Here is a 22,376-nt window from a genome sequence, read left to right on the forward strand (position 1 = left end):
TCCTGACACTTCCCAGCAGCAAACTCCCAGCTTCTGCAACAGGCATGGAGCCACAGCTTCCCAAACCAGTCCACAGCTTCCCAGACCAGTAAGGAGTTCCAGCAGGATCAGGTCCCAGCACAGAGCTGGGGAAGCCATATTACAAAAGTACTTGAAATTTCTTTGAGGACTGAGCAGCCTCGTACTTTTCAAAGGTGTTCCCAAACAATTGTGAATTATTCGGCTGACAAAGCCTTATCTCGGCAGCCCCCCGCGCTCGTTATCTCCCGCGGAGCTGCGCCAGGGTGAATTTTGGAAGCCAGCAGGCTCGGCACGCCGCGGCTCCAAACATGTGCACAGCTGATTATTACCACAGCCTTGAAAAAACTGCGCTGGGAAACAAACAAACAAACAAACAAACAAAAAAGGAAGGTTGTAGGACTCAACACTGAAAAAAAAAGTTAAAGCGTTACGGATTGCCAGACGCCTGGAAGCGGGGAGATAAAGGGGATGCGGCGGAAGTGGGCGGTGGCTGTGGCGGGGGTCGCGCCGCGGCCCCGCTGTCCCCGCGTCCCCCCCCAACATGGCAGCAGCGCCCGCCGCGCCCCACGTGCGCCCGTCCCGCCGGCGCGCCCCTGGCCCCGCCCACCGCGCCCACCGCCCCGCCCCCTCTGCGGCGCTCGGGCTTCTGATTGGTGTAAGCTGGTTATGACCGCGCCCCTCACCTCGGCGGGCGCGGCGGTGCCGCTCTGTGATTGGCTATGGCGCGGCGCGGCCCCGACCCCCGGCGCGCGGCGGCGCTCGGGGCCCGGCCGGGAGCGCCGCTAGTTCCCGGCGTCCAGCGGCGGAGCCGGCGGCGGCTGCAGCGCCTCGCTCCGCCCGCTCGTCCCTCCTGCTCCCCCTTCCTTCCTTCTCCCCCTCCGCCTGCCCCGCAGCCCCTGCCCGCCCCGCTGCCGCCCCCCTCCTCTGCCCCGTTCCGGCCGCTCCGTGCGCCTCCATCGCTCCCCATGGAGCTGCTGTGCGTGGAGTCCGCGCCCCGAGTGCCCCGCGCCGGGCGGGACCCGAAGCTGTTGGGGGACCGGCGGGTGCTGCAGAACCTGCTGAGCCTGGAGGAGCGCTACAGCCCGCGCGTGTCGTACTTCCAGTGCGTGCAGCGCGACATCCAGCCCTACATGCGGAAGATGTTAGCCTTCTGGATGCTGGAGGTACCGAAATCCGCCGGAATTCCCCGCAGCTCCGCGTGCTGGGGGGACCGGGGGTGCACGGGACAAGCCGGGGGACAAGCCAGCGCTTATGTCTCGAGTGTCAGGCGCGGGGGGTGATGCCGGTGAGATGGAGGGTCCGCAGGCAGCTTTACAGCCTCTCCGTGGGTTTGTCTGTGCTAAAATTGGGATTTGCGCATGCAGGACCCTCCCTCGAACCCAAAACCAGGGGGTGAGAGACCCCCCACCAAAATCTCCGAGCAGGGCTCGGCCCTGCCGGGCAGCGCTGGTTCAAGGGGGAAATAATAACGCTACAACTGACTTCCCTAAATTGAAAATGAATCTGGGTCTCTGCGGGATGGAGTTCGGGGCGGGGGATCTCCTGGCGGGGGAGAGTCTCAGTAAACGAGGATTCTGCAGGGCTGGGTCCTGCCTGTCCCCGGCCGGTGAAGCTCTTCCAAAGAAATAATGAATATTTTCATTTAAAGTGTGTTCCCCCCACCCGCTGTCTTTCTGTTCCTGTAATCCCCTTTTCAAGAAAGGTCGGCAGGTACGGGTCGATAGATAAACGCCGCTTTGGAAGCCGCTCCCGTGGAGCGCTGAGGGCAGCGAGATGACACTGGCGGTTGTCACGACCTGCGTGTCATTGTCCCCATGGCCGGGACAGCCGCGGCTGGCAGGAGGAGAAGGGGGTGGGTGGTGTTCGCTACAGAATGAGGAGAAACCGCAATATTTTTATGGTTGTGTCGAAAGAAGGAAGTTCAGTGTGACAAGTGTTGTGATGCTGGTGGCAGATAAGAGCACAAGGCTGAAATTTGGAGCTGCTGGACTCTGCTGGTGGCTGAGGGAGGGGACTCAGGGGACTCAGCATTGATTTGGGTGCTGCCATTGATTCTCATCGTGTCCCTGGAGTGCTCCAGGGTGCAATTGCCAGCCCTGGATCCTTCTCTCCAGCTGCAGCTGCTCCTTTGCTCTAGAGCTCCCCAGGGCAGGGGTGACAGCTGGCTGGAGCCATCCCCAGCAGGGCACTGCAGAAACGGGGCCAAATCGGGCAATTTCGGATTTATCCATGCACTCTCTGGAGCTGCAGCTGGGTTCTGCTGCTTTCCCCAGGAAGATGAAGCCTGGGGGCGCTGCCTGTGGCTCCCTCCCTGCTCTGGGGCTGTGCTGAGTGCTCATCAAACCTTCCTTTTCCTCTCTGCCCCCGGGGCTGGCCAGGTGTGCGAGGAGCAGAAATGTGAGGAGGAGGTTTTCCCACTGGCCATGAACTACGTGGATCGTTACCTGTCCTCGGTGCCCGTGCAGAAGAACCACCTGCAGCTGCTGGGAGCTGTGTGCATGCTGCTGGCCTCCAAGCTGAGGGAAACCATGCCCCTGACCGTGGAGAAGCTCTGCATCTACACTGACAACTCCATCACCCCCCAAGAGCTGCTGGTAACCCCCTGTGCCCCTGCCAGTGCCCAAATCCTGCTTGGCATTGCCTGTTCCTGCCCTCCTGATCCCTCTGCATTCCCCTCCTCCTTGGTGAAGGTTTTTCCATCCTCTCCGTGCTGGGGAGCAGGATTGTCCCCTCCTGGTTGTGGAGGAAGTTTGCTGTGCCAGCACCGAGCTGTCACTCTGGGCTGTCACCCCAGTGACATCCCCAGGGCTCTGGGTCAGGTAGCTCTGCCTCCCCCCAGCCGCAAAAAGCGGGGAATGTGGAAGATTCACTTCCACAGCAGCAGGAAAAATGGAATTTTAGGTGCAGAGTGAAGCAGCAAAATGGGTGTGAGAGGTTTCTGACCTCCCCCTCCTGGGGAGGTCAGTTGGTGTTCCAGAGTGGTGGGAATGGGTGGAATTCCTGCTCTGCCCCTCCATTTCTCATCCTACATCCAGAAAGTTCCCTTCTGAGGCTCTGAAAGGCCAAATGTTAGCTCGTGGTGTCTGATAAAAGCTCCAAACCTGCGAGCTCAGCCACGAGGGAGGAAATGGGAGAAAACCCCTTCTTTTGGGGCCTCAGGAGGGAAGAGTCACCTCTCCTCAGTGACAGAACATCCCTGGGGACCCTCAGCCTTTGAGAATTTTTCAGGGTTACTCATCCCCGAACTCAGAAGCTCTGGTTTTTTGGGGGGTGGGATGATCTGAGTGTGATCTCTGCCCCAGGTGGGCAGAGAACCCCCAGAACTTTCAGGTGTGACTCCAGGGCAGTTCTGGGAACTGCGGAGCTCTGAGCTGAACCTGGTTTTTCCCAAGGCTGGGGAAAATCCCCTGCCCTCCAGAGCCCTCTGCCTGGACTCATTAGTGAGTGGTGATTGCCTTAATTAACCCTCAGGAGCTGATGAGTGTGCTGAGGGATGGGAATGCCCACAGGGAACTCCTTTTTCCCTTGGAAGCCGAGTCCTGTCCCCATCCCTGAGGGACATCAGACTCCTGGAGACTCCTGCAGCACCCATCTGTGGGTCCCAGTTGGTTTTAATTCTGATTTATTTGCTGCGTTTTGGTGAGGATTTGCTGCTCCCAGCTCAGTCTTGAGCAGGCGAGGAGCAGGCAGAGCATCCCTGGAGATTCCCCCTCATTCTCAGGCTCCATGGTTAATTCCTGCTGATCTTCTCTGCTCCTTCCTCGTGGGAGCTGGGGATGGAGGAGAAAAACTCTGCTCCTTGTTCCTCACTCCTGATCCCGCAGGTCTCAGTCCTGGAATTCTCCTTCCCTCCACATTCCCTGCCCCCAGGATCCTGGATTGCTCTTGGATGCTTCTTGATTGACTCCAGGGTCAATATGGAAGAAAATGGCTTTAATTTTGGGGTCAGAAGAGTTTTTTAGGGGGGCTTTTCCAGGCAAACTGGATCATTTTCTTCTTTCCTGATGGGAATGTGAGCACTCAGCAGAGCAGGTGTTTATTCCTGTTGATTATCCAAGGGCTGGACAGAGGAATTGGGAACCAGCCTGAAGGGGGGAAACTGAGGCACTGGGAGATCCCTGGGCATGGAGAGCCCATGGAGAATCCTGTTCCCTGGTTTTCCATGGATTTCAACCTTTTTTGGAGCACATCCTTCTCCACCAAAGAGGGAATTGAGGGAATATCCAGGGATCTGTGAAGGATTTGCCCTGGCTGAGGGACCTGAGGGAGTTAAATCTGAATTACAGCACCTGGGAGCTGCTGCTTTCCCCTCTGTGCTCATCCCCTGCTCTTTCCCAACCCCCTGGAAGAGGGTGGGGAGAGCAGGGCCAGGGGAGCTTCTTCAGCAGCCTCTGGACAATGGGGTATCCTGGCCTCCCTTCCATGGCCTGGGGCCATCCCAGCAGGAAGCTGGCTCCCATTCCCGGGTCTTTGCTTCCTCCTCCTCCTCAGGATGCTTGGCAGCAGCTCAGCCCTTCAGGAAGGACACAGAACCTCGTTGGAGTTCTTCTGAGTGAGAAGGAAATGATGCAAGGAGGGATTTGTCCATTTGTAGGAAGTTGGATTTCCGTCCAGGCCCTTCTCTAACCCACTTTGCTTTTTAAATTTGATTTAACTTTTTTTATTTTACTTTCTTTTTTTTCCTTTATCTTCAAAAAGACTTTTCTGGGCTGGGTGAGAGGGGGTTCAGCTGCTCAGAGCTTGGGGAGAGCAGCTGGAGATCACCTCCATCCTCCTGTTTTGGCTTGGCTTGGAAATCTTCAGCCTCAGTTTTGCCAAGGGCCAGGGATAAAAAACCTGGAAAAAACCCTAGGTGCTTACAGGGAGACGATGGAGGATCAGCAGTGAGGAGTGAAAATCAGGAAATAAGATCTGAAGATGTTCCCAGAATTCGTGTTCCCCTCCCTGTGGCTCAGCTGGAGCCATTCCTGTATCCAGAACTGTCACCTGTCCCTTCACACCCTGACCTCTGCCCAGGCTGTGGAGATCCGGCGTTTTCCCCACATTTTCCGTCTGCAGGTGGATCTTGGTGCTGCAGGGGTGGGTGAGCAGCTCTCCCTGCCCCCGTGAGTGACATCGGGAGTGTCCCCAAGTGTGTGACAGAACCCCAAATCTGCTCCCAGCTGGGAGGGCTGGGTGTCCCTGTCACTGTAACGCCCCAGATGTACTCAGGCATTCCCTGCCCTTGTTCCAGCTCTGGATGAGGCTGCTGGAGGATTTTTGGCAGCACCAGGACTCTGCTCGCCTGGGCAGAGCAGGGAAAGCTCTTCTGGGAATTTTGCTTTTCCTGACTTTTTTGTGTGGTTTGTTTTTCCTCTGGGATACAGCCAGCAGAGATCAGACTTCCAGAGGGGGATGATCCCACCCTGCTGTGTGATTCCCAGCCCCGGGGGGACCTTGCAGAGGGAAATCTGCTGCATTTCCAGCTCTGGGATGCTCCTGGGAGAAACAAAGGGACATTTTCCACTTTCCTCCTCTGCTCCACTGCCCAGGCAGGGGCTGATCCATGAGGAAACGCCAGGAAAAGGATGTCAGATGTTTGCTCCATCAGCTATGCCCAGCCCTGCTGCTTTTGTCCTGGTCCTTGCGTGGATCCAGTGATCCAGAGGCTCTGCCAGGCCCTGGGAGCAGCAGGATAGGGGCGAGCACGGGGCAGCTTTGGCAGGAGAGGCTGCCCTGAGCTCTGCCCTGTGGGTTGGGGACAGTCCCTGGGGACAGTGGCACCTTCAGCTGGCACTGCCAGGTCAGCGGTGCTGGAACAGGGATCATGAAGAACCAGACCATGTCCATGGGCAGGATCCATGCCTGGGTCTGGAGCAGCTCCTTGGGACAGAATGTCCCAGGTTCTGTCCCAGCCCCGAGGGTGGCAGTGCCTCTGGTGGCTCCCACAGCTGGGCTGTCGGTCTGGGGGGAATAAAACCAGAGCTGGGGTGGTGCTGGGAGCTTCCCTTGGAATCAGGGATGCCTTTGGGATTTGCTGTGTGAGGCGGGAGCTCCAGGCCCTGCTCCCGTGGTCTGCAGCTCCTGGCTCAGGGCAGTTTCTGCCAGACGTGTCCCGTGTCCCTTCCCAAGAGCAGCTTTCCCAACCCTCTGGGGGCTCCCAGCTGAGGGACAGGTGGGGACAGAGCTCTGCAGGGGCTCTCCCCTGTGTGTCCCACTCAGGACATTCCACACCCATCTTTCTTCCTTCTCCCTTTCAGATTTTTCTAATCTTCCTCCTCTGCTCCAGTCCCCGACTCCAGCCAGGCTCTTGGTGATCCTCAGGCTTTGGAGCTCCTTTTCAAAGTTCCTTTCTGCTTTTATCCCATGGATTTGGCTTAAAGATCTCCCAGTCCTGGCAGGCTGGGCATCCATGTGGGAGGCAGGAATCGATTCCTGGGGGGAAAAGTGGAGGCTGGGAAGTGGCAGCATGGGCCCAGCGTGGGGGTTTGGAGCAGGTTGAGCAACGCTGCTGGTTTGAGCAACTCAGAGCGGGTTTGTTGTGAAAGGGGAAAGAGGGGAGGGGGGTAACAACACGAAAAAAAGGCGAAAATGAAGATCTGAGCTTAGGAAAAAATGTCACTTCCTCAAATCCGTCTGTGCTGGAGCTCTTTGGCAGCGCTGTCTGGAATCCTGAGTTTTGGGGGAAAAGGAGATTTGTGCTGGGCGGTGGGAGGATACCTGACCCAAGCCCAGTCCAGCTCTGCACCCTCAGCTTCAGCTCCTGGGAGGGGGTTTCTCTTTGCCAGCAGGGCCGCTGTCACCTGCCCTGCCACTGTCACCCCCTGCTCCAGGGCAGGAGGGGCCTGGGGACATCCCCAGGCCTTCCTCAACCCCCAGCCCAGATCTGCTGCTCACCCAGAGGATGGGGGGAGAAGGGGCTGGAAGAATCCCGGTGGCTGGGATGTGGGGGAATTGGGAGCTGCAGGGGGGTGAGAAGGGAACGATCGTGTGAGGACACAGCTCTGCTGTGCCACCCCCAGAGGTGACAGCAGCGACAGCGCGGCCTCCCCATGTGTGTGGCCCCCAGCTGGGTTCAGCTGCTGCTCCAGCCTTGCCAGAGCCGGGATTTGAGGGCAGGGATCACAAATTTTGTGCTGGTGCTTTCCTTGTGTTCACCTTGGCACCACCTGAGTCTGGGACCTGCTGGGGAACGGCTCTGCCAAGGGTTGTCCCTGTCCCTGGCAGGAGCAGTGCCTGGGGCTGGCAGAGCCAGGCGAGGCTCAGGAGTTTCAGGAGCTCCAGCTGGAGCTCAGGGTGCTCCCAGCCTTCCACCATCTGCTCCCAGCCTGGCTGGCTCCTGGAGATCCCAGAAATGCCTGCTGGATTTTTGGAGGAAGCAGCCCAGGCTGGGATGGAGGTGTTGGCAGCACCTGGGAAGGTTCAGAGGGGGTTGGCGTGGCTGATCTGTGCTGGGGATGCTCCGAGAACACATGGAGGCTTTCTTGGTGGAGAAAAGGGAATTTCCTGCCAAAAAAAAAAAAAAAAAAAGCATTCCCAGCCTGGGAATTCCCTCCTGCACTGGGGTTTGTGGGGCAGTCACAGGCAACTCTGTGCCCTTTGCTGTCACCCTGAGCTGGATTGTCCTGGGAGCCTGGACATCAGTCTATCCCCTTGGGAGTGGGAAAGGGATTGGGAATGGTGTCCCTGCCGTGGATTTCCCTCTCTCCCTGCTGCTCCCTCTGCTGCTTTTCCCTCTGTCCCTGCTCCGGTTTTTCCCCCGCTGGGTTCTCACAGCACTTTGCAAAGTGAGGAGTGTCCAGGGCTAATCACTGCAAAGAAGAATCCACATTTTTTGCTCCCTCCTCAAAGCTCTGCTCCTGGCTCTGAGCAGCCCAGGGCTGGAATTGTGCCACGGCCACAAAGCTGGGGACAACTCCTCTTCCATTCCCTGTTCTGCGCTGGCCCTGGAGCCTCCTGAGCCATCCCGTAACGTCCTGTCCCCGCTGACCCCACAGCACTGGGAGCTGCTGGTCCTGGAGAAGCTGAAGTGGGACCTGGTGTCAGTGATTGCCAACGATTTCCTGCCCCACATCCTGCACCGGCTGCCACTGCCCGCTGACAAGGGCGAGCTGGTGAAGAAACACGCCCAGACCTTCATCGCCCTCTGTGCCACAGGTGGGTGCTGGGCTGGGCCCAGGGGTGCTGGCACACCTGGGATAGGCTCGTCACCTTTTTTTTGGGAGCTGGGTGCCTGCCTTCATTGCAGTCAGAAGTGGGGTAATGCTCCTGGGGGCTCAGATGCCACCAGAGTAGGGCCACGTGCCAGCCTCTTGCTGTGCCTGTGAGAGGGTGGCCAGGGCTGAATCCCAACTTTTCTTGGCCTCTTCCTTGGTCTCTGGAGCCACCTCATCCCAGGGCTTCTCCTGAAGGCCTGGCCCTGGTGCTCAGCCTGTCCCAGGCTCCTCCATCCCTGTTTCTCCCTGCCACGCTGCACGGACCCCTCCGTGACGAGCTCCCCGGGGAAAATGTCTCTCCCAAACTCCTCCTGCCTCCTCACTAATGGCTCCTTCCCCCACGGTGGCCCTGTGCTGGCTCCAGACTACACCTTTGTGATGTACCCGCCGTCCATGATCGCCACGGGCAGCGTCGGAGCCGCCATCCACGGCCTGAGCCTGGCCCTGAACGGCTTCAGCGGCGAGGCCATCACGGAGCTGCTGGCCGGGATCACGGGCACGGAGGTGGTGAGTGCACCCCGGGAACGGAACCGCTGCTGGGAACCTGCCTTCTCCTACAGGAAGAGTTTTCCGTGAGGGTGGGGCAGCTGCCTGGGGAGAGTATGGATGTCTCTGGAGACATTCCAGACCCACCTGGATGCATCCCTGTCGCCTGCTCCAGGTGGCCCTGCCTGCAGGTGGGAGCTCCTCCCAGAGCTTGGGATGGACTAGTCATGGTGACGGTCAGCCCAGGGATGCAGGCACAGGGATGGAGTCCAGAGAGCCCTTCCAGCCCCAGCTCCTCTGGCATTCTGTGGAATTGTGCTGTTCAAACGGTGCTGCCCTGGTTTGAGGAGTACCAAGGGCTGTGGGATGATCCCAAGCACAGCCCCAGGCAGGGCAGGGTGGGTTTGGAGCCTTTGAAATGCCACACAAAGGGCAGGATCTGTTTCCTGCCCAGGCAGGTGTTGGCAGGATCGGGTTCTCCAGCTGGGATGGGGACGGGGACACGCCAGGCTCGGCATCTGCTCCCCTCAGTGTCTGGTTGCAGGTGCCCTGGCTGGCAGGGGAAGGGGGCTGGGATATGAAACCTTCCAGGTTTGGGGACATCATGATGGGAGGGACATCCAGCCCCTCCACTGCCCTTGGAGCAGCGACAGCGATCCTGTTGGGCTCTCTAGGTCGCTCCAATTGGGAGCTTTTCCTCTGCTCTTTGATCTCTTCCCCCCAGGTCAGTTACATTCCCCTGACAGGACCTGGACCAGGGGTGGGGGTGGCTGCCACGAGGCTTTGTCCAGGCGGGAGGCTCCCGATCTGTTTGTGCAGGTGGAATTTTTTTGTTCTCTGGAGCCTTTTTCAAGGGAGAATCAGTGCAGCCACCTGCTCCCAACCTGCTCTGGGAGGTCGGGGCTGTGCAGGGAACAGGTGGGAAACAGGGAGGGTTCTGTGCAGGGAGAGGAGCTGAAATGGAGCCCAGCACCTTCCTATCCCTCCCCAGCATCTGCTGTGCCCCCTGCCCAGGTGTGGTGTGCCTAACAAGCAGCTCCAGCCCAGGCAGGACCATGGCAGCTCCTCCTGGGATATGTCCACAGAATTTTGGGCTCCTGGGAGAGCACCTGGGCTCAGCCTCCCCCACCCGTGTTGCTGCTGTTTCTCCCTGAGCGCAGCCCTGCAGTGTCCCCCGGCTGTGCCTCCGTTTCCCCTGTGGAGGAGCCGTCCCCTTCCTGCAGCTCCCAGGCCCAGCCGGGCAGTGCTGGCGATGCAGGGGTGGTGCTGCAGGGCTGGGCCAGCACGGTGGCCAGCAGGAGCCTGGCTGGGTGTGGCCAGGCTGGCTTTGGCATCCCAGCCAGAATGGCCAGTGGGGAGTTGGGAGAGCCCAGGGATGGAAATGGGGATGGAGAGCCTGGGATGGTGATAGAGAGCCCAGGGATGGACTGGCCATGGTGATGGACAGCCCCCGTCCAGGTGTCTGTGGCGCTCAGGGCTGGGGCAGTGCTGGGGCAGGAGGAGGCTGCGCTCGCAGGAAGCCCCGGGGAAGGGGTGCTGGGCGTTGCTATTTTGGCTCGCCACATCCTCTGTCAGTTTCTAAGAACCCCTGGCGGATTCCTGGTAAGAGATTTCAGAGTCTGACAATGTCCTGTGAGGTGCAAACTGTCACCAGGCTGAGCCGGGCCGAGCTGTGCCTGCGGGGTGTCCGAGTGGGAGTTTCCTCCTCTGCTTACAGCTCATGGGGGAAAAACCAGAGCGGGGTTTGCATTTCTGGCAAGGGCTGCTGCTGGTGGCAGCCCCCTGCGCCTTCCTGTGCGTGTCCCCCAGCTCTGGGTCCCCTGGGGGGTGTCACAGAGGGTACAGGAGGGCGACAACCTTGTGAGAAGCTCGGGAGCCACAGCGTCTTTCTCCCAGCATGGATGGGAGGGGGTGTAGGGTGGGTTTTGGGTCAGGGAGGGTCCTGCTGCCTCAGGGGTACCCAGCAGAATTCCCGTGCCCAGCTCTGCTGCAGGACCACCCTGAGCTCTGGGAAAGCTGGGCTGGAGGGCCTGGGGAGCTGGAAGGGGATCCCTGCTCCAAGGACAGTCATGCTTTTGGGATCTGGGAAGTTTGGCCTGTGTGGAGCTGCCCTGCCCTTGCCATGCTGCTGAAGCCACCCCTTGGCTCTGGGACTTTGGGAAGCTCTGCTGGACACAACATTCCTGCAGAATGGGGTCAGCAGGGAGGTGGGAGGAGAACAACCAGAGTGTGGGGCTTTGCCTGGGGAGGGACAACTGATGGAGAAAATGTCCTTTTCCCTGCGTGCTCAGATACCCTGGTGGTCAGAGGTGCAGCCCAGCAGCCGCTCTGAGCCTCCCCTAGAGCTCCCAGAGGAGTGCGGATCTGACGCCTCCTGTGTGTTTCCCTGTTCCAGGACTGCCTGAAGGCCTGTCAGGAGCAGATCGAGGTGGCCTTAGCTGAGAGCCTGAAGCAGGCATCCCAATCCCAGCAGGAATTCAGCACCAAGGCAGCAGCGTACGGGGGCAGCCAGCCCACGAGCACCCCCACGGACGTCACCGACGTCAACCTGTGACCGACTGCCCTTCCCCAGAGCTCCGGTCCCTCCCTGGACGCTCCCAGCTCACTGCATCCCGCCACCCACCCAGTGCCTCCGAGGGGCCCTTCCCAGGCTGGGAATGTCGAGTGGGATCCGTGCTTGGAGCTGCTGCAGGTGGCTGTTGGGGAGTGACTGAGGTAGTGCCGGGGCATGGGAATGCTGGGGACAGGGAGCAGGAGCCTGGATGAAGTTGGAATTGTTTCTCTGTTGGTGTTCCCCGGCTCTCTGGGGTGTTCACAGCGACTTCCAGCTCTGTGAGGGACAAAACTCATGGAGAGCCAGCTCCTGCAGGGCCATGGAACTCATGGAGCAGCTGCTTGGTGGCCCCTCGGCCCCGATTGCTGCCACATCCCCAGAACTCCGGGGGAAGTTGTGCAGCTGCTTCTGCTTGGAGAGGACCCGTGGGGCTCGTTTGTTTTTGCTGTTGGATGTGGGATTTTGGGGACGCGCTCCCCGTCCGTGCCTTGGGAGGGGTTCAGGGTTGGGCGCCGTCCTCTCGGCTTTTCTGCTGGCCCACAGAGGCTGCTTAATTTATTGTTCACTGCTGGGAAACGGGGAGGGAGGAGAGCTGGCATTCCTCGGGGTGGGGCATGGATGCTGCTCTCCTTTCCTTCCCAAAAGAAGTGCCTTCCCCCTTCGCCCCTTCCTTGGCTCCCTGGGCGGTGGGAGACTCTCCTTGGGGGCTGGTTGGTCCTTTGGTAGCTTAGGCATCAGACTAGGATTTAAGGAAAACCTTTGAATGTGCTGCTATAGTCTGGGATGCATCTCCACTCGTCCAGGGCAGGGATTTCGGATCTTGCTCAGGAGGGGGCTGTGCTCATCCACGTGGATCCGAGCTGCCTCCTGAGAGGGTGGAAAACTTCGCTGCGCACTTGAGTTGGGAAAGCAATTACTGCATTTTTTTGTATTGTTGTTGTTGATCCTGTTAGTTTTTTATAAAAATTGTTGTAAAACAGAAAAAAAAAAAAAAAAAGCTTCTTTTCTATGAGAAAACCATTACAGAGTGGAATTGACCAGGAGAAGCTGAAGACTCCACAGGGATGGGAGGCAGACGCTGCTGCTGCTGCTGCTGCCTGGGGACCTCTGGACATGTGGCTGTTGTCCTCCCATGGGGGATGTGGAAAAGGAGGTGGAAATCTTCCTGTTTGGATGCCAGCAGCCACACAAAAAACCCAGCACAAAAAGGTGGGGCTGCTGTTCCTCCCTGAGCCTGCCTGGTCTGGAAAACCCACAGAGCCGCTGCCTCCTGCGAGCTGGGACAGAGCCTGGCTGTGCAAAAGGAAATATGTTTTTCTTTTTTTATATATATAAATGAGGTTTTTAATTTAAGAGTAAACTGGTTTGCTGTTCACTCACGAGTTCTGCTGCTAGAAGAGCCAGAGAACCCCATGATGTTGCAATGAAATGTCTTAAACAAAACAACAACAACAAAAACACCCCAAAAAACCCCCCAAACCACCAAACCAAAACAAAACAAAAAAACCACAACAAAAAAAAACAACCCAGTGGCTTGAGTGGCTTCCCTGTGCTGTTCCCAGGGTGGGGCTTGGATCTTTCCCTGGTGTGCTGGGGATCCCTTGGAAGCTCCAGCCCTGCTTTCCCCAGGATGGAACGGGGCGAGGGCAGGCAGGATCCTGAAGGACACCTGGGACAGCTCAGGGATGGTGATGGAGCCAAACACCTTCCTGCAGGTGAGCAGCTTCTTCCTGGCAGGTTGGAGCAGCTCAGGTGGTGGCAGGAGAGTGCCCGTCAGGCTCTGGCTGCTTTAAAATAAGAGAAAATCAGGAAATCACAGAAGAGGCTGTGGTGTGTGGGGACCCAGCTCCTGCTCCTGCCGTCTGAGGTGACAGCAGGAGGCCACCACCCTTGGCACAGCTCAGGGTGCAGCAGGAGCTCCTCTCTGTGGCCCAAAGCTGCAAGGCACAGAGCTGGCAGTGACAGTAGCACCAGGTCCCAGGGAAGTGCAGCCTCGTGGAAAAGTCCCCCCTGGCTTTTCCAGCAGAGGAAGCACTTGGGCACAGTGCCAGAAGCAGGTGGCCTCATGGCCAGGTGAGGATGGTGGCCCTATGGCTTCAGGAAGTAAATTCTGGGGGGCTTTGAATGCTTGGGAAAAACTCTGGGTAAGAAGTTCCAGAAGCTGGTGGGGACAGAGACAGGCTGGACCACACTGGGCAGACCCAGCCCTGACTGACTGACACAGGTCTGGTTTTATTTCCAAATACAGAAACAAGCCAAAGTGTCCCAGTGCTGGTGGCACCGGGCTCCTGGGTGGGATGGGCTGCCTTGCCCCGTGACAGCAGCACAGGGCTCTCAGTCCAGTGCTGTGGGCACAGTCTGTTTCCAGTGACCGCTTGGAGCAGCGGGATCCAGGCAGGATGCTCCTGATCCAGACTCCCAGCTCATCCAGCAGCATCCCACAGGCAGGCCTTTCTCTGCTCATTCCATGACCATAGGCCGCTCCTCTTCCACGTCCCTCGTCTTGGAGTTCATCAGCTCGCGGCGGATCTCGGGGGAGATCTGCGGGTGGCTGTGGAACTTGAGCAGCTCCAGCAGAGCCTCCTTCTGCTCCGAGGACAGGTCCTCCTTGTAGCGCTGGGCCAGGGCCAGGAAGCTCTGGTGCCACAGCACGGGCAAGAGCCGCTGGTCTGTGCGGAAGGCCAGGAAGTGGAAGACCAGGGCGTCGAGCACGCGGAAGGGCAGCGCGTACTTCTTGTCAATGAGCAGGCGCAGGAAGACGCTGTTGGCACCGCTGTACTGCATCTCAGCCAGCTTCAGCAGCGCCGCGCTGCAGGACAGGGATGGGACAGGGGACACGGGAGAGGTGAGGGGTCAGGGACAGAGCCACGGGGACAGAAGAATGGGCACAGGGTCAGGGGGTGCTGGGTTGAAGTCATGGACACCAAGGAATGGGCATGAGAGGAGCCAGGCTGGAGCCACAGTGACCAAGGGTGGAGCACGGAGTCATGGGGGCTGGAGCCATGGGGACCGAGGTGGGCCCAGGCAGGAGCCATGGGGACAGAGGAGGGACCATGGGTGTCAGGGGGGACCAGGCAGAAACCACAGGGACCAAGGAACAGGCAGAACCAAAGCCATGGGCATGGAGGATGGAGCTTGGGGACCAAAGAGGGACCACAAAAGCTTCTCCTCCAGAGACCTTGGGAAAGCTCTCCCCCCCAAGCCCCTCAGGACCTCACCTGGAGTGCAGGACGGGGATGGAGCACTTGGTGAGGATGCTGCCGATGATGATGGCCTCCCTGAGCGTGCACGTGCCGGACTCACACAGCGGGATGAGGATCCCTGGGAATGGAGACAGTCAGGCACTGACCACCTCCATCTACAGGCAGAACCCTGGGGCTCAGCCTCTTCTCCCTCAGTCCTGGGAGCCAGGGGTCAGCAGGAGAAGGGCGAGCACGGGGCAGCTTTGGCAGGAGAGGCCGCCCTGAGCTCTGTCCTGTGGGCTGGGGACAGTGCCTAGAAATCATCACTCTTGCAGCAGCAGCTGGAGGGTCCCTGCCATGCAACAGCCCCTCAGGGACCCAGCCAAGCCTCAGAGGAGACCCTGCAGGACCCCTACCCTTGAACCAGGCCGCTGGCTTGAACAGAGCCTTCTTCAGAGCCATATACAGATGGAAGTTGAGCCGCTTGTACTCGGCGATGTCATCCCGGATCCGCGGCAGCAGCACCAGGTTGTAGAACCGCTGGGCCATCCTCTCCTTCAGGTTGGAGGAAAATATCCTGGTAACAGCAAAGCACGAGGAAAGGAGACCAGACAGGGGCAGGTTGGTTTTTTGTAAATCTGACTCCAGTTATGGGAAAAAGGCACCAAAAATCCCATGTCAGAGGGACCCTGAGGTGACCTTACCTGGTGGCCTGGTACATGGCAGCAGCCGTCCACGTCTCTGGCTCAGTGATGTAGAGGATCTGCTCCCAGTTGGACAAGGCAGGAATGATTTTAAACGCCTTGGGGAGTTTCCCACTCCTGTACTTGGACAGCACCTTCAAAGACAGGGACATGACTGGGGGCAGTGACAGCAGGAACACGAACGCGCTGTCCCCTCCCTCAGCACCTCAGGGGGGTGGCTGCGGGTTCGGCTGCTCCGGCCTCACCTCCCTGACACCCCTGTAGACCTCCAGGACACGGGGATCGAGCTGGGGCATGGGGCAGCCGGAGAGCTCCGACAGCGCCGTCTCCACCTCCGTCTGCTTCTCTGTGATTTTCTCCATGATGACATCGGCCAGGGTGCGCCTGGGGCCAGCACGGGACAGGGTCAGTGGGGGACCAGGGAGGGCTGGCAGGGAACAGGGGCAAGTCAGGGGCTGACAAGGGAGGGGGGCGAGTTGGGGTCTATGCAGTGCCCACACAGGACCGCGGGGAGAATCGGGGGTGGCAGGGGGATGACACGGGATGTGGGTGACCTGAGGACTGATGTGGGACAGGGATTGAGCTGGGGGCTGAGACAGGACGAGGCACCCCGCGGGGGTCGCACGGGGCTGACACCGGACAGGGCAGAGCTGGGGTCCGTGCAGGGAAGCGGCCCCGGCGCCGGTACAGCCCCCGCCTCACCTCAGCGGCGGGTTCTTGTTCATGAACATCTCGATGGCTTTCTCGTCCTCGGGGTCCACCTCCACGTCCACCTCCCCACCGTAGTCCCCGCTCCGTCCCGCGGCCCCCGCCGCCTTCTCCAGCGAGGGCCATTCCTCATCATCCTCCGAGTCCGAGCCGGGACCTGCGGGGAGCGGCGCCGGCTCAGCCCGGGGCCGCGCACCCTCGGGGGTCCCGGAGGATCCCGGGGTGTTCCGGGGGGCTCACCGAGAAGCACGCTGCCTTGCCGGGGGGCTGCGGGCGCTCCGGGGCCGTGCTCGGCCTCCAGCTCCTCCTGCTGCCGCCGAGCCTGCTCCAGGATGCGCCGGGACAAGCGCGCGTCCACGAACTCGTCCCCGCCGCCATCACCGCCCTGCTCCTCCGCCCCGCCGGCGCCCCCGCGCTTCCCCCGAGCCCGCGGGGCCGCGTCCTGCAGGATCTGCTCGGCCAAAGGCAGCGCCGGGGCCGGGCCGGAGCCCCGCGCCCGCCGGGCCTTGGGCATCGCGGCGGAACCGAGGGGCCACCGGGTCCGGACCGGGCAGCGACACGTGGGGTCTGACCCCGCCTTTTCCGGGGTGGCTCCGCCGCTGCCCGGTGCCACCGGCCCCGCCCGTTCCGGTGGTGGCGCCGGCACCATGGGGGTCACTTGGTGAGCGCGGGGGGCTCCGGGACGGGCCCTGGCATGGGCGGAAGGGCACCGGGAGCGGCTCCTGGAATGGGGGGATGGCACCGGGATAGACTCCTGGAATGGGGGAGCGACACCGAGAAGGGCTCCTGGAATGGGGAGGCGGCACTGGGATAGACTCCTGGATGGAGGGGGACGGCACCGGGAGGGCTCCCGGCGGGGACAGTCCCGTGGACACGGGGAGAATCTCCGGACGGAGGGTGCGGAGCAGTCCCGGGGACACGGGCGTGGGACGGGGCCGGCGCCGGCAGTGCTCCGGCGAGTCCGTGAGCCCCGGTCCCTGTCGCAGCGTGTCGCAGGTGCCGGTGGCCGAGGGCAAGAGCGTGCAGCAGACGGTGGAGTTGCTGGCGCGGCGACTGGAGGCGCTGGGCGCGGACAAGCAGGGGACATTCGGCGTGGACTGCGAGACCTATCACACCGCGGCCGCCCTCGGCACACAGGGTCAGCAGGGCCGGGGAGCAACGGGGCCAGCCGTTCTCCAAGCTCCTCTTTCCCTTTTCCTTCCTGACCTTTTTCTTCTTTACCTTTTCTTCCCCTTTTCCTTCTCCTTCCCCCCCTTACCTGGAAGTGTTGAGGAGGTGCCTGGATCTGATGCTGGTTGATGTGGTTTAGGGGTTACAGTGGCAGTGCTGAGCTGACGGTTGGACTGGCTGATCTTGAAGGTCTCTTCCAACTTTTATTAGTCCATGATTCTACAATTCCTTCTTCCCTTTCCACTTTCTCCTTTTCCCTGTCTCCTTTTCCCCTTTTTCTTCCCTCTCTTCCCGTCCTTTTTTCCCTTTCCTTTTCCCTTCTCCCTCCTCCCCCTGGATCCCCATGTCCCTTCCAGGCACTGATGTGACGTTCACCACGGTGGCACTGAGCCCATGCAGCCCCAGCTCTGCTCAGCTGTTGTTCTCGGCCAGACCCATTGGAATCTTCCATAGGCGCTTTTTCCTGCTTTTTTGATAGCTGGAACTTGGAGGAGAGGCTGAGCCCAGGCTCACTCCATGCCCGTGGGCGGTGGGTGGGAGGTGGGTGCTCTTGGGGTTCTCCTTTCACCGCATCCCGAGCTATGCTGAAGTTTTCTCCTGGGGCTGCTGAGGATTTCTTTTTCCCCATAAATCTCCAGAAGGAAACGCAAACTCTTCCCTGAATGGATACTGTAATAAACACGTAAGGATCTGGAATTAAAGCGAGGAGGAGAGGCAGGAAGAGGAGCTGCTTTGAGAGGCAGGAGTGTCGGTTTTGCAGCCCTGCTCCTTCACTGTCATTCCAGGGCAGACAGGGAAGCTGATGTATGTCATGCACAACTCTGAGTACCCCCTGAGCTGCTTTGCCCTCTTCGAGAACGGGCCCTGCCTCGTGGCCGACACCAACTTTGACACTCTCATGGTGAAGCTCAAGGGCTTCTTCCAGAACGCCAAGGCCAACAAGATTGAGAGCCGCGGAACCCGCTACCAGTACTGCGACTTCCTGGTAAAGCTGGGCACAGTCACCATGGGCCCCAGCGCCAGGGGCATATCTGTGGAGGTAAGAGCCCTTTGAGAAGGGTGGGGAATGCATGGATAGGCAGGGAAATTCCGTGGGAGAAGCTGGAGAAGGAAGGTTTAGGGGTGATCTAATTAAGGGTGTCTGAAGCAAGCCAAGAGGGAAGATAGAGATTATTTATTTACAAGGGCCTGGAGTGCCAGGAAAAAAGTGGGAATGGCTTCACACTGCCGAAAGGGCAGGGATAGGTGGAATATTGGGAAGAAATTCTTCCCTATGAGGGTGGAAAGGCCCTGGCATAGATTACCCAGAAATGCTGTGGCTGCTCCTGGATCCCTGAAAGTGTCCGAGGCCAAGGTTGGACATAGGGGCTTGGAGCAGCCTGGGACAGTGGAAGGTATCCCTGCCTGGGATGAGCTTTTAGGTCCCTTCCCCAAACCATTCCACGATTCTGTAATTCCTTGTGCCGTCTGTGTCCCAGTCATGCTGCTGGTGCAGCAGGCAGGGTTGGATCTCCTCTCCCAAGGTTTAATCCAGGCAGGTGCTCTGGGGCTGTCCCTGCAGTGGGAAAACCTGCAGGAATGCCATCCAGATAAAAAGCTGATTAAATTCCAGCAGCTCAACACAAGTACCAAACCTCAGGTTAATCAGCGTGGTGAAGGGTATAAAACAACTTCACCAGTGCTAAATCTGTGCTGGTTTGGGGCTCACTGTCCTTCCCTTTGCATTTTACCTTCCCTTCCCTTTGGAAAGGGTCTCTTGCATGTTCCCAGCATGTCCTGTCTTATTTGTATTTAGCCATCTTTGTTAGATGCTGAATATTTCAGGGTGTTTCCATGCAGGGAGGCTCCAGGGCTGTGGGGCCGTGTTCCCAGGTGAAATACTGTCCTTCCTGCCAGCTTCCAGGGCCTGGGGTATATTCCCAGGTGGAACTCTGCCCCTGCCACCAGTTCAAAGGCTGCTCCCCAAAAGGAATAGTGCCCCTGCCGCCAGCTCCAGGGCTGTTTCCCAGGTGGAGTAGTGCCCAGCTCCGGGGCTCTGAGGTGTGTTCCCAGGTGGAATAGTGCCCCTGCCACTAGCTCCAGGGGGTGTGCGCTGTGTTCCCAAGTGGAATTCTGCCCCTGTCAGCAGCTCCAGGGCTCTGGGGTATGTTTCCAGGTGGAATACTGTCCCTGTGTGATCGCCAATGACTGCTGGAACCTGCTGATGGAGTTCATGCAGAGCTTTATGGGCAGCCACACGCCCGGGATCCCGTCGGTGTTTGGCTCCAAGCACGACAGCGCCTACAGCCCCGGGGACACCATGGTGCAGTACATGGAGCTCTTCAACAAGATCCGCAAGCAGCAGCAGGTGCCTGTGGCTGGCATCAGGTGAAGAGGATTCTCTGGAGCTCCTCGACTGCATCCTGTCTGCCTGGCTGGGTCAGGAGTCCCTCCAAAATGTGGCACAGGAGGCAGCCCCAGGGATTTTTTCCTTCTTGATCTTTGCCATGGCAAAGTTTCCCAGTGCTGTGTGTAATTCTGAGAGTCCTCCAGGGTTTGGGATTATTGGATCCATGGTTCAGTGGTTCTTTGGACAGTGGTTTGTGCAGGGAATCACTGTTTATCCACGGGGAAAAGAGAAACTCCAGCCAAAAGCAAGGGCAGAGCTTCTGAGACTACAGAAATCTCTTTATTTTTTTTTTTTTTTTTAAATGTCCACATTGGTGTTTTGTTGTATTTCATCCCAATAAAATGCTGGATTTTGGGAGGAGGAGTCCCTGCACAGTGAGGGTTGAGCTGGTTTGTGTTGTTTATTTACAGTCTTCCATTGGCTTTGCTTCAAGAGCTTTATGCCCCCAAAGCAAACATTTCCCTGTGAAAAAAAGCCAGGAATTGCATTTTCCAGTTCCTGGTACATTCTTGCCTTGCGTTTGTCCTCTGTAGCTGATGGGAATATCAAAATCTGCTGCCTCTGAATGAAGGCTCTGGATAAATTAGAAAATAAGCTAAATAATCCTGGCAGGAGCTTTGTCAGGCACTGAGAGAATTCCAGCTGCTTTCTCTCATTGTTTTTAAGATGGGCAATAAATATCCTGTCCCTGCACACCATTTGAGGAATCCTGATTGTGATCACGACACGCAAAGCAACCACACGGAGACGAGAGATTTGCAGGGCAGAGATGTTCCTCCGAGAGAGCCCAAGGCGGAGCCAAGGCCGAGAGCCCCCTGCCTGTTTCTTACTTTTTATACATTTGTGGGTCTGGCTGTGGATTGGCTTCTGGAGTTTTCACCTCCCAGCCCAATGGCCAGACCAATTGTCAGTTACAATTGTTTTCAGGTTAGAAATAGGCAAACAAAGGACAGGGAATGAAAAACAAAGGATTTGTTAATGTTACATGTGTGAGAAAAAGCAAAAACTGCTCCTAGTATTGTACAGAAGCTAAAGAGACTGACTCCATCTTATGAACAGTCAGAAGGCTTTAAAAAACTCAGAAAAACCAGGGTGACACCTGATGGCTTCAGATTCGATGGAATAAGGAAGAACTTGGACAATAAGAGCAAAAAAAAAATTGTAAGACATAATGATATCACATCAATATGTATTTTTCTTCCTTCATATTCCTGGGAAGGCACCAGCATTCCAGAAAAAAATATTGTTGGTTCCTTGCCCATACAAGTCTGAAGAGCAAGGAAAACAGAAATAATATGTCTTAAACAGGTTTTATTTCTGAAGCCAAAAGGAAAAAACAGCTGATTAGTGGCTTGATTTTCTGGCTGAGAATTGTTTGTTTTTTTAAAATATGATTCTCTGATTATCATTTATACCTGGAAACCTGATTAACTGATAGAGTGCTCAGCACTTTTACTTGTGAGCATTTAATAACTTTAACTGACACAGGGCCCAGAAAGAGGTGGTTCATGAGCCATAAGAAATGGCACAGTATCCCCTAAGTGTGGTCAAAATTCCAACATGCTGAATATACTCAATTTTTTTTCAGCTCTTAGCCCCAAGTTCATGACTCAGCCCCAAGTTCCACAGAGTTAAACTGGGCAAACTTAGGTAAACAAACTAAGATATGTGGGGATGGTTATCCCTGTCCTGTTTCCCATTACAAGCCTTAAGGTTGAAAAAACGTCATGGTGAATGTTGGTAACGCATTGTTAATTCCTGAGGCTGCTCCATAACCAGAGATGTCAAAACTCTGCTCATGTGCCTAAAAAACATGGAGGTGTGTGCTGGAATCCCTGGGGATTCCTGGTGTTTTATTAATACATTGTGCTGTTCCTGGAGTTCGAAAAAGGGATCCCTGGAGCCACATTCTGCTTTTAATTAACCCCTTGACATCAGTGGGTTTCCAGAGATGTGAGGATGAGGAGGATTTAGTTCTTTATGTCCCAGCAAAGCCCATTGCTGCATTCTGGGAATGAGGGAAACAGCTGCCCCAAATGGCTCTGCGGCTTTTTGCTCTCTTGATGGCCAAAATTATTATTTTCACCTGAAAAAAAAAAATCCTTATCTGTCAAACAACAGTTTGGAAGATTTGTTTTCTCAGAGTTAGAGGTGGCCATGCTGAGGTCCTGCCTGCTCCATCGTGGGTTTTTTGTTTGTTTGTTTGCTTCTGCGCCTCTCAAAGTCTTTGTCAGTGTTGTTTCATTCCCTAAATTGAAGCCAGACCAAGAGGGAGCAGGGATTTGGGGAATGGAGGCCTCACCCTTGCATGGTTTTATTATTTATTTGTACAGGTGATGTTATCAGGGTCACAGGTGCTTCAGTGGCAGAGCCAGTCCCAGGTCTTGCTGCCACCTCAGCAAGACTTTTGGGGCTTTTGATCTGTTCTTGTGCTGTGGCATTTTTTTAATCTTGCAAAGAGAGTGAGGATCGTTACTTTCTAATTTTAATTCTTAAGACGTTGCAGGTTATTGCAACTGTACCCGTGTGGATTTCTGTGCAGGTACAGGGTCAAAATGGGCCAGGCACTAGTGCCACCCTCACCTTGGGCTCCCTGTCACCTCAGGGGCTGTGTGGGATGAAACCCCCATTATCCCAGAGCCCCCACCTCAGGCTCTCCATCACCTCACGGTCCCCACAGCCTGCCCTGGACTCTTCCCATCACCTCAGGGACCCTTTGGGGTGTCCCCACATCACATCAGGGCCTCCATCACCTCAAAACCCCCATAACCACCCAAACACCTCAGAGCCCCCATAGCCCTCTCCTTCGTCCCCCCACCACCTCAGGGACCCTTTGGGGTGCCCCCTCATTACCTCAGAGATCCTTTGGGATGTCTCCCCATCACCGTGAGGGTCTTCATCACCTCAGAGCCCCCACAGTCCTCTTCGTGGTCTCCCCATCACCTCAGGGACCCTTTAAGGTGTTCC

The 22,376-nt window shown here is 57.5% G+C and overlaps 3 protein-coding genes across 3 annotated transcripts; 2 read left to right on the plus strand and 1 right to left on the minus strand.

The window, feature by feature from the left end:
• Positions 1-930: 930 nt before the first annotated feature.
• Positions 931-12,590, plus strand: CCND3 (cyclin D3). Its single transcript, XM_040085737.2, has 5 exons — positions 931-1,184; positions 2,400-2,615; positions 7,998-8,157; positions 8,581-8,723; positions 11,098-12,590. Exons 1-5 carry the CDS (start codon positions 987-989, stop codon positions 11,254-11,256), a joined length of 876 nt encoding a protein of 291 aa, XP_039941671.1. The 5' UTR covers positions 931-986; the 3' UTR covers positions 11,257-12,590.
• Positions 12,591-13,468: 878 nt separating this feature from the next.
• BYSL (bystin like) lies at positions 13,469-16,364 on the minus strand. Its single transcript, XM_040085736.1, has 7 exons — positions 16,091-16,364; positions 15,845-16,007; positions 15,388-15,526; positions 15,143-15,276; positions 14,855-15,015; positions 14,475-14,577; positions 13,469-14,065 (listed from the first exon to the last, which is right to left on the minus strand). The coding sequence occupies exons 1-7, from the start codon at positions 16,362-16,364 to the stop codon at positions 13,717-13,719; spliced, it is 1,323 nt and encodes a 440-aa protein (XP_039941670.1). The 3' UTR covers positions 13,469-13,716.
• Positions 16,365-16,467: 103 nt separating this feature from the next.
• On the plus strand, positions 16,468-19,787 carry MED20 (mediator complex subunit 20). The gene is made up of 4 exons (XM_040085505.1): positions 16,468-16,511; positions 16,837-16,988; positions 17,806-18,059; positions 19,176-19,787. Exons 1-4 carry the CDS (start codon positions 16,498-16,500, stop codon positions 19,389-19,391), a joined length of 636 nt encoding a protein of 211 aa, XP_039941439.1. The 5' UTR covers positions 16,468-16,497; the 3' UTR covers positions 19,392-19,787.
• Positions 19,788-22,376: the final 2,589 nt, after the last annotated feature.

This window comes from Hirundo rustica, chromosome 24 (assembly GCF_015227805.2).
Source record: "Hirundo rustica isolate bHirRus1 chromosome 24, bHirRus1.pri.v3, whole genome shotgun sequence".
In the NCBI taxonomy this organism is placed as follows: domain Eukaryota; kingdom Metazoa; phylum Chordata; class Aves; order Passeriformes; family Hirundinidae; genus Hirundo; species Hirundo rustica.